The sequence below is a fragment of the Sceloporus occidentalis genome, unplaced genomic scaffold (genome assembly GCF_023333645.1).
Source record: "Sceloporus occidentalis isolate IW3139 unplaced genomic scaffold, rSceOcc1.0.p SCAF_8, whole genome shotgun sequence".
NCBI lineage: Eukaryota > Metazoa > Chordata > Lepidosauria > Squamata > Phrynosomatidae > Sceloporus > Sceloporus occidentalis.
This window is the reverse complement of record NW_028316988.1, coordinates 35,310,131-35,325,125: the sequence shown is the minus strand read 5'-3', so window position 1 is coordinate 35,325,125 and position 14,995 is coordinate 35,310,131. Positions and strand designations below refer to the sequence as shown.

General features: G+C 41.6%; 1 protein-coding gene across 19 annotated transcripts in view; it reads left to right on the top strand.

Moving 5' to 3' along the window:
• The window catches only part of LOC149308673 (uncharacterized), a 77,902-nt gene that overhangs the window by 31,782 nt on the left and 31,125 nt on the right, over nucleotides 1–14,995 (top strand). For 14 of the 19 annotated variants that reach the window (XM_089536259.1, XM_089536263.1, XM_089536261.1 and 11 more), the window contains 7 exons: nucleotides 6,260–6,395; nucleotides 7,201–7,381; nucleotides 8,678–8,782; nucleotides 9,191–9,244; nucleotides 9,716–9,806; nucleotides 10,130–10,316; nucleotides 11,341–11,636. In XM_089536259.1, the coding sequence (XP_089392385.1) occupies nucleotides 6,260–6,395; nucleotides 7,201–7,381; nucleotides 8,678–8,782; nucleotides 9,191–9,244; nucleotides 9,716–9,806; nucleotides 10,130–10,316; nucleotides 11,341–11,636 (1,050 nt within the window). Of the gene's footprint in view, nucleotides 1–1,481; nucleotides 3,894–6,259; nucleotides 6,396–7,200; nucleotides 7,382–8,677; nucleotides 8,783–9,190; nucleotides 9,245–9,715; nucleotides 9,807–10,129; nucleotides 10,317–11,340; nucleotides 14,318–14,527; nucleotides 14,750–14,995 lie in introns of those variants that run through there. The other 5 variants (XM_089536268.1, XM_089536266.1, XM_089536264.1 and 2 more) reach the window with 4 other exon arrangements.

The window sequence follows — 14,995 nt, the reverse complement described above, 5'->3', positions numbered from 1 at the left end:
CCTTTCAAAAAGAACATAGAATAAATATATTGACATGTAGAGCTGGTAGGAAGGGAAGCATTATGATTCTAAAGCTGCTCATGATGGCAAAACAAAACAGGTTTTCCAACAGTTCATTTTCTAAAAATAGCAGATGGTCAGTTTCTTTCACATTCATTTTGAGTTGGTAGCCTCTGACATTAATTTTCTGACTGTCATAATATACTTACATAAGGCTAGATTTGCAGATAAATGGTTTAGCAAATACTTGCTGGTGAAGTCTTGGTTTTCTGTGTCAGATGTCTGTAGAACTATGGCAGTTGATGAAACTTAAAGTAATTTTATTAATGTGTAAGGAAGGTTATTCTTCTGGTATAAGAATTTGAAGCTAAGTAAGTCGGTTCCATTAAAATGTTGGTTTCATTGTATGTGCAGTCACCTAGACCATGAATGTTTACCATGGTAAAAGTAAGGCAATGCCGAATGAATGCAACAATCGTCTCCCCTCCTTGCCCCCTGTGCACACACATCCTCTACCCCTCTGAGCAGGAAAAACAGCCTCTGTCATCTCCCGAAAAGAGACATTTCGCAGGAGATGTCCTGGGTACTTCTCTCTCTTGAGAAGGTCTTAGGGGAGACCTTAGCAGAAAAGGAGTTTGACCCTGGGACCTGACAGAAGAAAGTCTTTCTGCAAACAGCCACAGGTGAGTGGGTTGCTTGGTTCGTAGCTTAGGTTTAAAATGCATGTGAAGCTGCATGGCTGCAATGGAAGGTTCCTGTTCTTTGTTAATGTTTTAGATCAATCACGGTGTAACTAATCTCTGTGATGTATCTGTAGCATATTGGTTCCTCTTATCCAATCTTTAGTATAGGGGTGGGCAACTGTGGAAGGCTAGGAGGCTGTATTACACCCTCAGAAGACATTGGGGAGTTGCAACTCCTCCAGGATAATTTGTTCTTGCAAAACAAAAAAAACATACAAATTGCCCCCAAATGTGCCCAGATGTGGTCTAGGGGACATAAGGGCATTCTCACTGTGTTTTGGGGTCTTCCTGTGCCCTTTTAGACCCAAGACAGGATTTTTAGCAGCAGAAGCCTTTCTTTTCATTTCCTGTTTCACACAGGTCATGTGGTGTGGTGGAAATGCCTCCTCATGCTCCCTAAAGGGCATTTTGACATAAATAGGGTTTTTGGGGAAATTTTGCAAAAAGATTTTTGGATGCCTAGGTTCCCTAAGATGAAAAATGCCCTTCATGCCCTCTATAGGTAATTATGAAATAAAGGGAAACAATCTTGAACATTTTTGTTTGACATCTTAGAGCCCCTGGAAGGCCATAGAAATGGCCCTGGCCACTGTTTGCCCACCCCTGTTTTAGTATCTCTAGTAGATCTTGCGTAGAGTGCATTAAATGTAAAAATTGCATACTAGCTAAGTTTAGCAGCATATCACATTTTGCACATATGTGCCCGCTGGCCTTAGTCATGCATCTTTTCCTTTACAGAGTCGCCGGTCACCTCCACATTCCTACCTGAATTGCCATCCTCCATCTTCAGCCCCTCGTCTTCTGCTGCCTCACCTTTCTTCTCTCAGGATTATCACCTAGCCTCCTCTGTTGCAAGAAAGATACTTTTCGGATACGATCCGATGTCTCGTGCTGCTGCCTCCTCTCATCCTTTGAGTGACATTCCTATCCCTTTCCATACTGATCTTGTGGGCCGTGCTTCCTCTCCAGGCATGCTTCCATCTCGCAATACTGGTCGGCCAAAGGTTGGATATAGCCGGTCCTTGCAGGCAGGCATGAGTGGTTTTCCATCTAACTCTGCTTTGGAGGCCACAAGGCAGGGAGATAAGACAGGGGTCGCACCACTCAGGTGTTTTAATTTCCCTTACCCTCAGAGAACTGGCTCCAACTATGTTTTGCCCTCTCATTCCTCTCCTGGTGGAAGAGTAACAAGCAGTCGGCCTATGACTGTGATGACAGAGTCCTTTGTTCTGGAGAAGCTGCTCCATACCTTTCAAACCATGCGGTGCAGTGTTGACAACATAAGCCAGGAGCTCAGAGTGCTGAATACCCACCTAGCTGATCTCTCACACCACTTTGGCACACTGCCCAGCACTGGCTACTTTTCACAGCCTCAGCAGGACGGCCCAGATTATCACCACTGAAAGACAGCACTTCAGTAGACTCAGGTTCATTGCACTGGCCTTGTCAAATTAAGATAGATTAATATCTTGTATGCTTGGCCTATACCAGGCTTTTCCTTGGAGGATAAACCACATCGCTTATTGATCAAGTGCTCTGCTGACAGCGCATCCAACAGCTGAGGACAAAAGAGATCTGTTATAGCCTTGTACAAGTGCAACCTAGGTACCATTGCAGCAATCCCATGACATGTCGAAAGGCTTCATAATATACTCGAAACCCCACGTTGACAGACCCATTTTAAGAATTAATAGCAAGCATAGAAATTGTCTGCCTGAAAGGGTGTGTGACACCTTTTTATTTATTTTTAAGTCTCAGGTTTGGAACAATAAAAAAAGTCTGCAAATGTAGAAAGCAGTAATTTCTTAATAGCAGCAAACATAGATCAGTAAGTGTCATAGAACTGCTTTTGGTGGTATAACTCAGATTCTTCACCAGCACAACTGAATATTGCTCTACTGACTCTGATGTAAAGAGTTGGAAAGTAATTCAGTGTAGGGAGGGATGGAAATTAAATTTGTTCTTTAACTTTTGACAACTGTGTGGGAAATACTTTCCTAGTAAAATAAGTAGGTCAGAGATCTCCATAAATAAGGATATTCTGAAGGCAGAAGCCTTATGTCCTGTTACAGGTTGAATTATCCCTTATCCAGAATTTCAAAATCCAAAATGCTTCAAAATCATCCACATGGATGGCTGGGATAGTGCTCCTTTGCTTTCTGATGGTCAGTGGGCACAAACTTTGTTTCATGCACAAAATTATTTAAAACACCGTGTATAAAATTACCTTCAGGCTATATGTATGATGTGTATATGAAATATAAATGGATTTCGTGTTTAGAGTTGGGTCCCATCTCCCAAATACCTCATTATGCATATGCAGATATTCCAAAATCCAAAACGCTTCTGGTCCCAAGCATTTCACATAAGGGAGACTCAGCCCCGTAGTGACATAAATGTGTGTGTATACCCTTGTTTTGGATCAGGCACGAAGAGCTAGTCACTCGTCCTTTGCACTCTGCAAAAGCTCTCCCCCAGGCAGGCACCAAGCCTGAGGGGAGGGCTGCCATGACCATCCAATATCAAGGGACTGGGAGAGTTGGAGGGAATAAGCCAAGCTGTGGGGACTTCCTCCCATCCCCACAACAGTTCTCTAGAGAAAGAGGAAAGAATGCCATTGCTGACTTCCAGCCCTTCACAGAGCTTGACAGTTTCCAGGAGAGAGTTAGTGAGCAGGATCCTGGCCACAGAGTTTTCCCAAGAGACAGATCAGATGTAGTTCTCTGTGGATAGAGAGTTTCATTTTGTTGGAGTTCTGATTACCTCTCAAGATTCCCCCCCTCCCACCCAATGCCTCTGTGTAGCACAAAAAGAATTAGAGTGGCCTTTCTTTCCCCTTCAAAGAGATTGAAAAGTTGCATTCAGAAATCTGGTTTAAAAAAAACCCTACCTGGCTCTCTTCACTAACACTAATGAACACATGCTTGGTCATACCTGCTTCCTGCACTTGCATTTGATGTGGCTCTTTCCTGGGCTTCTATAAAGCTTTCTTATCCTGAGTTAGACCCATTGGTTTCTGTAGCCTGACCAGTTTCTGTCTGATGGTGGGTGTCTGAGGTTTTTCCCATGCCTGATACCTGACACCCTTTTCTCTTATGCATTTGAACATAGGTTTTCTTGCATGCTAAACTTATGTCCCTTCCTGAAGCTGTGGATGCTCCTGCCAGCTCAAGGGCTTGTGCTAGTTGGCACTCAGCATTAGGCACAACCTTTTTAAAAGATATTGTGTATAAAATTATTTTCCGGCTGTGAGTATAAGGTGTATATGAAACATAAATGAATTTTAGGTTTAGACTTGGATCCCATCTCAAAGATATATCATTATGTATGTATGAATATTCCTAAATCCAAAGTGCTTCAGGTCCCAAGCTTTTCAGATAAGGGAAACTCCACCTGTAGCATAACATTTACAAGATTAGGGGTTAGTATGTATGATCCTGAGAATTCCCATGAAGAATAGATTCATAAATCAAAACTGGTACGTAAATAGGCTGTCTCAGGAACTACTGTTTTTAAAGTAAAAATATACTTGTGCAGTATAAATTTTAAAAACTCATGTTTGTTTAGTCAAGAAACAGCAGGTATAAAAGCTTCACATTTTAGAGCATTCACACTTTTTTTGCTGTCCATGTACTAGAGAAAAATAATTCTTATTAACACTTTTAATAAGAGTGTGTTCACAAATTGGTTAAAACGGTTTGGATAACAATACAGTATTATTGTGAATACCTTTATACATAGTGTCAGCGCAAACTGAACTAGCTGTCTTGCATTCTGTGTTGGGATTCACAAAATCCAATACATTACTGGGGTCTAAACACCCTAAAGGAATCAGATCCCACATGATTTTGGAAACTAATCAGGGTCAGCCCTGGTTAATCCTTCAGTGGGAGACCGCCAATGAATACCAGTTGCTGTAGACAATTTTTCGGAGGAAGGAACTGGCAAAATCACCTCTGAATATTCCTTGCCTAAGAAAACTGTGTGAAATTCATAGGGTTGCCATAATCAACAGGCAACTTGAAGGCGCATAGGCATGCATACATATACTCATCTTAAAATTCATGCCTCACTGAAATAGTAGCTATCCAGCTCTTGATTTTGCACACCAAATTGGTGTAGAAGTGATTCTGAAATCTTAACACATTTAAGGCTGAAAATGCAGGATTTATAATAGGGGGAAACTTTCTTGTGTACCACTTCTTGTGGTTATGGATCAGAGTTTTAATTCAGACTATACATACCACATTTGAAGAATCTGGTTCATTATACCTTCTGTTGTGCACAGATACTTCTGAATTTCATGCTTTTCTTGTGTTCAAGTTAGAAGGAAAGGTATTTTATTGTTGAAATCAGATGTTCTGTTTGGGTTTTTTCATAGTACGGGAGTATTTCGTTTAACTGAAGCACTGGACTATCAGTGTGTGTACACATGGGCTGATCCAAAATAACAGGCATTGTTAAAACTTCATTAAAATCACTTTTATTTGCATTACTTATATGTCATATAGGAGAGCTAAAACCTAGGTTTCTTGACACAAAATGCCTGACGTGTTAGAAAGGAGGGTGGGTGGGGATATTGGACACTTGAAGTTGCAGTCCTAAGCTCACTTTTTCTGACAGTCGAATTCAACTTGATGGGATCCATTTACAAGTAAACTCACTTATTATCAGGCTGCAAATGGGTATCTTTTAAAGATGTGTAATTCACGTTGGTCACATAAATGTCTAGTTCCTAGTCTCAAACTGGGCTGTATGTTGTTACCCCACCATTCTGATCTGGAGCGTCGCATCTACATTTTATCCTGTGGCATGCCTGATTTGAGTATGACCTTAACAAAAAAGTATGGTTGATCTTCACAACATTCTTAATATAATGTGTATTCTCAGACACGAACTGATGGATTAGAGTCCGGGGAGTAAAATGCTGCCAGGAACCCTGAATTGGAAAAATTTAGTTGTCTGATGGTTGATTTTTATTTCTCCTGTTTGTCATACAGTAATTCACCATGAATAAGGCCTGTTTTTTATAGAAATTAGAGGTGTGAATCCATGCAGCCCTCTGGATGTTGAAGGACTACAATTCCCAGGATTCCTCACCACTGGATATGCTGACGAGCTGCTGGGAGTCAAACAACATCCAAAGAGCTACATGACTCCCTCCCTAAATACAGATAATGCATATGTGGACAGCCTAGCCTTTGCACCAATTAAATCAAAATAATCAAATTAGAATGCATTGATCATATATATTCTCTTAAACTGCATATTGACTTGTGGCTCTGGTAATAGAATGAGGCACTATTTGCACAATGGTTTTATGCCTCCATGGGTCCCATGTTTGGGGATGCAAACCATTTGCATGAGTGAGAACTTTTCACTTATTGGCTTCCTGTAGAAATGGAGCCTAAGGCAGAGTGTTGGTTCCACTGGATATGGTTGGTCAAACAAAAGAAGCCTGCACAACTCAATAGTCTTGGCTACCTTCAGTGATTCTTCTGACATCCTCTTTTCAGATACAAGTAGCAAAACTGCCCCAGGGACCACGACAGCTGAAGAAGCAGCTAGAATCCTGGCGGAGAAGCGCCGTCTTGCAAGGGAGCAAAGAGAGCGTGAAGACCAGGAAAGAGTTCAAAGAGAAGAGGAAGAAAGGTAAAGCACTAAGGGACAGTTTTGCATCATGCATTTTGTATATTTAACACAGAGAGAAAGAGAGTTTCAAATGACCCCTACTTCATAAGTTTAAACTGTGGCTGGCATATCTATAAACAAACTCCTTCAATTAAAAAAAATCTTGATAAATTGGAAGGATACTTGCTGGAGTTAAATCCCAGAGTTTTGCTGTACCATGGGTAAAATCCCTAAACCCTTGAAACCCCTAAATGACACAGGACCAGAATTGCCTTCCTTCATATGCCTGACAACATACTTTGCTTCAGAGTAAATAGAAATACACAGTGAGTTGACACCTGAGGTATTGTATTCTCTGCTGTGGTGTCCAAGATCCAAACAACCTTTCAATGATTGTATACAATCTTAGATAATAGGCTTATCCCAGCAGGCTTTTGCAGAAAACAAGCTATGGGGCTATAGCAGGTTTGTGTGTGTGTGTGTTTTTCATTCAGGATGATCTGGTTTTTAACCTGATTTATTTGGCTTTTATTTTTACTGCAAATTGAACATATTTGACAGAAAGGAGAATATAAATGCTTGAGAGCAAGAGTAGCCTGGTCTCTAAGTGTGTTCTTCAGAAAGAAAGAACATAAAAGAAGAGGTCTGATCTGTTGTCATTTTTTCAGAACTCTTAGTATACAAAATGATTTTGTAGTTCCTTTGAGGCTAACTCCAAAAGAAGCCATAGCATCAGCTTTCATAAACTTGGTCTGCTTCTTCAGATGCATACTGATATTCCAGACTAATGTAACTCTTGTCTCTGAACTCTGTTTGGGACTCTTAGAATCAGAAAAGAAGAAATGGCTAAGAAAGCACTTGAGGAGCAGGCACAAGCTGAAGAGGCACTGCAAAAGCTGGAAAAAGAGAGGAGGATGGAAGAGGAGGAGGAACAAAGATTGGCCGAGAAGGAAAGAATTCGGAAGGAGCAGGAAGAACAGGAAAAGCTGGCAGAGCTTCAGCTGCAGGTTTGTTCTCTAGGTGGAGCAGAATTGGGCAGAGCATGAGAAAAAGGTGCAAGGAGGCGGCTGGATATTTTAAGACACTTGCTTTACAGCAAGTTCAGCAGCCCACCCAAACTCCCCCCCCCCCACCACCACCATTCACCACCTAGGTTGCCTGAATTTCAATTCCCATCTACCCAAAACAGCACAGCCAGTGGTCAGATTGATGGGAGCTGTAATCCAACAACATCTGAGGACTCTGGATTTGGAAAAGCAGCATTAGATTATTGTGTCAGAGCTTCTCAGTTTTCATTATAGTTTTGTGGATTTGTGTGTTATATTTATCTGGAGCTCCCTTTGTCCAATTCCCCAACTGAGTATGATGATACCTATTATTATCTGTTGTCAAGTATTCTCTTTTTAATAGCTTGTTCTTTATTTTTCGGGATTTTAAGGTGCCTTGATTAATTTTTATTGAAATATAAAGGCAGAATAAAAATTATCTGAAAGTAATGAGAAGACTGTATCATACTTAAGGCTTGACTGGTAGAGAGGGCTTCTGTATTATATTTTGGATGGGCAAGTATTGCATCAGACAAAAAATATCTGAAATAAATGAGAAGATTGTATCATACTTTAGATTTGACTGGTAGCTTAGGGCTTCTTTATTATATATTGACCTGGTGGGTCTTGGAACAGACAATCAGTCACCTTAAATGCCACATAGAATTGTTGTGAAGGATGCCACATATATGGCACTATTCTCTCGGTGGAGGAGAGTTGGCATAGAAGTGTGAATAACCATATGTTGTATTAACAAACTGGGGTGGGGAGTGAATGCCATCAGGACTTTAGTTAAAGCCAGGACACCAAGGATTGAGGAGACATCAGAATTCCATGGAAACAGCCAGTATTTTCAGAGCTATTCTAGTACTAAAGCTATTTAATTCTAAAGTACTCAGAGATGAGGCGGGGGGACATATTAGCCCACTGAGTACTGAGCATCCTCAGCAGTTAACAGACTGTTGATAGTCTTTTGGAAATAGAAAAGGGTGAAGCAGTGTATTAAATGTGTGTGAGCCTTTAACGGTTTACAGTATCCTGAAGGAGGATAGCCAGAGTGGGAATAATCCCTGATAAGATGTGATGAGGATCCACTACAAGATTTTGTATCCAGTTCCACTTGTAACAGTTAGGTACATTTTAATTCACTGAAAACCTTTTAGAACAAGCAGCAGTAGTTTTACTTTTCATTTTTCACCAGGTAGTTTGGAAGTGGGTGACTTCCCAGTGGTATTCTTTCTTGTTTTATCATTTTAGCGGGAAGAAGCTGAAGCCAAAGCTCTAGAAGAAGCTGAAAAGCAACGTCAGGAGCGGGAGCGAATCATGCAGCAGAATATGCAAGAGAGACTAGAGAGGAAAAAGGTACCTGCCTTCTAATCTGAATCGTCCTCTTCCACATTTTAAGGAAAAGCAGTTTGATAAACAATTACATAAATCTGCAATGGGCACAGCAAAATTCTGAAATCTGCTCTGTTTTGTTCGTTTCATTTCATGTTCAGCCTGCCTTCCTGCCAGGGAGTTCAAAACAGCATATCTCTTCCTATATTCAATCCCCCAATTTTATGCTTATGACAGCTTGCGGATGTATGTTGTGAGAGAGACGGAGACTGTCCCAGATTAACCTGTATGGTTTTGTGGCTGAGCAGAGATTCTGAACATAGGTCTCCTGGTCAAAATCTAGCAGTTTACTCCACACTAGCTCTCAAGTGTCTGTGCTTACAGAATTGAATCTTAGTATTATTTTAAGCCGTATCCCTGTCATTCAAACAGAGAATTGAAGAAATCATGAAGAGGACTCGGAAGGCAGACCAGAATGAAGCCAAGGTAAGCATTAGTTAATGTCAGATCCAGCATTCTGCTTATTGTTCGTGTTCTGTAAATAAGCTAAAATTGTAGGGATCTGGTTTTCTCTGAGCCCAAAACCCCTAACCCTGGGCTGGCACCAGAAGCCTCTACGTACATCTGATTCTGCAATCTATAAAGCTGTGTGATTCTCCCAAGGCAGGATGGGGTGGGGAATACATATTACATGATCTAATAAATAAATGTGAAGAAGTATCAGACCAATAGAGGTAGAGGTCCATATACGATCTTGCAGGTAGTCTGATTTTCTCTATACCAGCAGACCGCAAAGAATCTGGACAGCCTTTGCCTGCATGAAGAGCACCAATGTGTTTCTGGTCATTCTATGGGTGCTCAGCAGAAGCAAATGGCATAGGAAACTTGTATAATCTGTGGCATTGCCTCATTGTTTGTTAGTCTCTTACAGTTCATCTTCCACTTTCTTTAATGCAGAATGAAGATAAATCAAATGAGGAGGATGAAGATGTTGAAGAAGAAGAAGAGGAGGAGGAGGAAATGGGCCTTGAGAAACAAGATCAGCCTGGTAAGGGATGGCTTTGCACCTTAGTGGATGGTTTTTTGAGCCCATGCAGCAGGTATCTTAAAGATCAGCTTTGGAAACTTGCAGAATGAAAGGGCTTTATCCCCTGTTATGACAGTAAAACTGAACAATGACAAGGAGACATTGAAAGAATCAAGCCTGTTGTCTCTCTGACTCTTTTTCCATCTTGTTAAAAACACTTTCAAAGTAGACACACCACAAGCTATCCGAGCTGTTTAACAGTTTTTAGATAGCTGGGAGTATTTTCTTTTTCCCATACACATGTGTCCCAAATTTCCGCTGTTAATTTTCATTCTCAATTTCAGAAAAGGCAAAGTATGACTCCTCTTCTGTAGAAGATGGTTCAGAGATGGAACAAAAGTATGCTTCCTTCCAAGATGAATCCAAAATAGAGACAGACGAAGTCTTTGTCAATGGTGACAGACTGGAGGAAGTTGATCAGAGGAATGATGATGGGAGTTCTGTATATTGTCCTCAAACGATAGAAGCCAGGTAAGCTTGATATCCTCAGGACATGTCAAAAGAGCCATCCATGCTGGTTCATACAGAAGGCTGTTTAAAACAAAGTTTGAATTCTCTGAGGCAGTCATGAATTGTTTGAACATAAAAAATTCACAGAGGTATTCTGCTTGAATAAAAGAAGAGAAACAATTCAAGTGACAGATAGATATCTTGGGTGCTTTGTTTTGTATTGTTTTTCAGATTGTGCAGATGTAGTGAAAAATAGTGATTTTTTTGGTTAACCATTGCCCTGGACAAACGGGCCCTGTAGCATGTCCTAGCGATGTGCTAGGGTTGCCTCGGGGCGCCGTTTCTAGACGCTCCACAACCCTAGGACGTCACCAGGACGTCACAGCTGTGTGACGCTGTATACACGGCACGCACAGCTGTGACGTCACTGCCGCGCGCCTTCCAGACAGGAGCGCACGACAGCAATGTCCTCATGCCGCCGCAGGCAGTTTGCAGCGGTGCGAAAAGGAGCCACTTTTTAGCGGTCCTTTTGCTTCCGCGTAGCCGCGCCGTGCAATTTGGGTGCTGCGGCGCAGTTACGCGGAAAAGAGGCGGCCACCAGCCGCATCTTTCTGGCGGTCTGTACCCTGCCCATATAATTCTTTTCTTTGCATTGCTTGCAAGGAGCAATGGATAGTACAATAAAACCACAGTATTATCTTAACCCCAAAGACCTTTTTCAGAGAGTGTGGAATAAAATAAAAACTGTTTGACTAGATAACTGCCCCAAAACACACTGCAGAAATAATCCAGTTTAGAACGCTTTAACTGCCCTGGCTCAATGCTAGGGAATTCTGGGAACTGTAATTTTTTGATACGTTTAGCCTTCTCTGTCAGAGAGCTCTGCTACCACAGTAAACTACAATTTCCAGGATTCCCTTGAACTGAGGCAAGGCAGTTAAAGCGTTCTCAAACTGGATTATTTCTGCACTGTGTTTTGGACCTCAGTTCACTAAGAGAAGTGTAAGGAGGTTCAAGATACAACCTGTTTTTTACTTCTTCACAGCCCTCCAGCAAAAGAAACGGTTATTGGGAACTCTGAAATCTTGGATATTAATGAAGCTGATCAATCAGTTGGATTCATATCCAGCCTAAATGGGAAGCCTTCTGCGTGGAATTTTGAGGAAATCATCGATCTTGACCTACATCCTAAGACAACCAGGCTAAGTTCAGATAGCGTTGCTGCTGAAATATCTACCCAGAACTTTAGAGATGCTACTACAGTGCCTGCAGGTCCCAAGTTGGCGTTTGAGGAAGAAAGTGCCGTGAATTCCTTGACCAAACCAATAGAGACTGCATCAGGTAATATTCACTGACAGGGTATCTGCCTTTCAATTCAAGCCGAGACAAAATTTAAGAAACCAAATCTTCACTCAGTTTAAACTTGGCAGGCTTGTACTGAACTTTGTTTTTTAAGAACAAGGTTCTCCTAAAAGTTGGAGTCTCGAGGGAATGCAGGGAAAGGATGCTAGCTCTGAAGTGGGGTGGGAAATAGGGGGTAGGATTTAGAATCACCCCTCCCACTCTGCTGCAACTTAAGCAATATGCGCCGTCTCTTATCCCTTACACCTTTCAGCGAATTAACTTTGTGATTAGCAAAAATGTTTGGCTCAGGGGCCTTCCTAGTGGAATGTCACCCATCACCCCAGTCCTTGGCTAAACTGCCTACTCCTTTTCCAATCTAGTGGATCCAGGAAGTAGACCCATTTGATTTATGTATGTGTGAGGACAACCCATAGGCACTGTGTTGCACATCAATATTTTTTTCTGCGACGTGGAAAGCATGTGCGTCCAGTTTACTGCACGAAATGAAACACAGACTTGCGTGCAGGTGTCCCTTGTAGATCTCCCTGCACGGCCACTGTTCCTTTGGTGGTGTTGTATATGCACCTCAAGGGTGCTGTCCAACTGGTGCTGAGCCCTGAAACTCAGTTTCATACATACAGGGTGTGCTGCTTAGCAGGAGGGTGCTAAAAAGGTTCTCTCTTGCTTTTGAACAGAACTGTGAACACTAGAACCCTGGAAGGCTCCTGACAAGCACTTCAGGAATCAGGGTTTCAACAAGTCATGAAGGCCTTGTTTTGGGAAAGAAAAAAAAAAGCTGCTTGTGAACTTTTGTCCCAGGTTTTGTGCAAAAAGATAAAATAAAGTCTATCCCCCACTTGAGCTTTGCACCTTGAAACCTTTTCAGGGAGTCTCTCTTGCTTGTTGCTATTATCAGATGTCCTTACTGGACCTGTTTAACAAGGTTTCCTTTTTTAAAAAAATAACACTTGTTGCCCTTCTAATGAAATGTTCACTAAAATTGCCAGTGCCTCTTTAATATTCCTGTTGGAATGAAGGACAGGGACTTATCCTGGAGTGTCAAGCAACCGTTACTCCAAGCAGAAAATAAAGTGACATGATCTAATGCATACTAAAACCAAACCCATTTGTGTCATGTGTTACTAGCATATTAGCCTCATGTGTTTTGTTGCTGTGGGGAGCAGCATTTATGGAGAGCTGGATTGAAACAGCTCAGAGCGCATCACCTCGCTTTGGTGTAGGTGATGCTTGTTTTTTGGTCAGTTTGTTTCTAACATATAGTTGATATGATTAAGACACTATCTTAACAACTCTTGAAAGTACTTGCTCTGACAGGTGGCGAGTTGAAAAAAGTGAACCACGTCATCAGGGTATGCTCAAGCAACATTTGGAACCAACCTCTCCCCTTTTGACAGCAAGCCTGTGGCGACACCATTGTGACCGATTTCTGGTGCGCCATGGGCATGGTTGTTGTTTAATCTGACCACATGCACCTATTCAAATGTGGCCAGACAGACCGTGAGACACACCGAGGGTTTCTTATGCAAATTGTACGGAAGGAAGGTTGGCACAGTTGAGGTTAAATTACTCAGTTGATTTATTCTTCAGCCTACATTAATTTTTTGGGGGGGCTGAATCTTGAAGTCACATTACCCTTTTCAGGATATGGCCTTTGACTAAACAGCTTAACGATTTTAAGACTAGCCCAAACCCAAATGGGCTGAGCAAATGAGAAGCCTGTTTGCGTTGGCAGCTCACGCCTCTGTGCAACTGCTCATCTCCCGTACATTCTTGCAAGGCTTGTGTAGGTGTTGTCCACCCCGTGAAGCGAGTAGTAGCCACAGAGCAGCACTTGGTAGATGCTTCCCTTTGTGATGTTGTCATTGGTTGTATTTAAACCCATTCTTTAAAAGGAAAACGTACAACCATTACATGTATTTAAGTTGATCTTCATGCCTTGTAAGTATTATTATTTTTTTCTGTGTACATAAAACCAGTATTAGACCCTTGAAGTTGTGTGTTTTGTTTGTTTTTTTGTCCACGTTGGTTCTTTGTCCTGTTCTTTGGCTAATTGTATCTCATGGCTTGGCCCAGCCTTCACGGCTGGGTTCTTTGCTAAGCAACCTGTGTAGCCTTAACTCCCTCTGACTTGATCTAGCATGAAGGAATGAACTCTGTGGCTGCTTCTGCAAATTCTTAGTGAGGACACAAGTGTTGCGCTGTTCCTACATTCCCAAACGTTTTGTTATCCCTTTTCAAAGAGCTGTTTTCTTCAACTGTTGGCAGTGGCCACATCGGAGCCTCAGGCTAAGCTGCCTCTCCAATGTTTTCTAGTTGCAGACATTTTACACTGGAACCATGTTCCTATTTTTGGACAGCCCAGGTAATTTAGGATTTCCCTTCTCCTTGCGGTCCTTGTCCTCCACCCTTCCCTTTGTATGCTTTGCTGTTTCCAAATGTTTTAGAACTGTTAGAGCAGTGCCTTAGGTTCAACAAACAGATGTATTTTTGTATGATAGCTCTTTCATCCTGGCAGAGACAATCATTCTAACAAGCATGACGGTCCTGATATCATTATTATTATTTTCTGTGCAAACTGATGCCTGTTAAATGCTTTGTTGCAGCTTGTATGTAAATACATATGCACTGTTAAATAAACTTTGCAACTGAAAAGTGTCTATTTGTGACAGGTTATTCAGGCATCTCCCAGCATATTTCCCTTAATTTAAAAAAAGCCGTTGCCCAAAATATTGCCGCCATTTTCTGGACAGAATACAAATAGACCCTGAAATTTGTAAGGGGCCTAAATCATTGGTGATGTAGTAAACTGAGACCCTGAAATTTGAGGATTCCTGGTGGTGCTCCCTTGTTTCCCTTTCTTTGTTTAGGGCTTGAAAGGGAAGAAGAACAGAGAAGACAACAGAACATGGTCAAAAAGTGAAGTGAGTGATATCACAAAGGTCATTCTTGGTTCTGGAACCAGATGAAGACTGGCCCAAACAACGTATTGGCTGTTTACCAGGAAACTGCAAATGAGGATTGAGTTGCTTTAACATAAGAGCTTAACAAGAATGGTGTCACAAAGAAAGTGGGATGCAGAATCCAGACAAGCAGTAGTTCCTGTTTATTCGAGAAGATGCTTTGGCATAACACAAGAGTTGTAACCGCACCATCCTTTACTTGTACATGGAACTCGTATTTGCAACAGGCTTCACAAAGAATTCATCCTGTGAAGGAAATGAATGGCAGAAGTGTACACAAATGGCCATTATTTCTGTCGTAAGGTATAAAAGCTAGTGGTCAGGTGAACTGCTTTTATGATCCAGCAAACTTAAAAGGATTATGGTTGGTTCTTA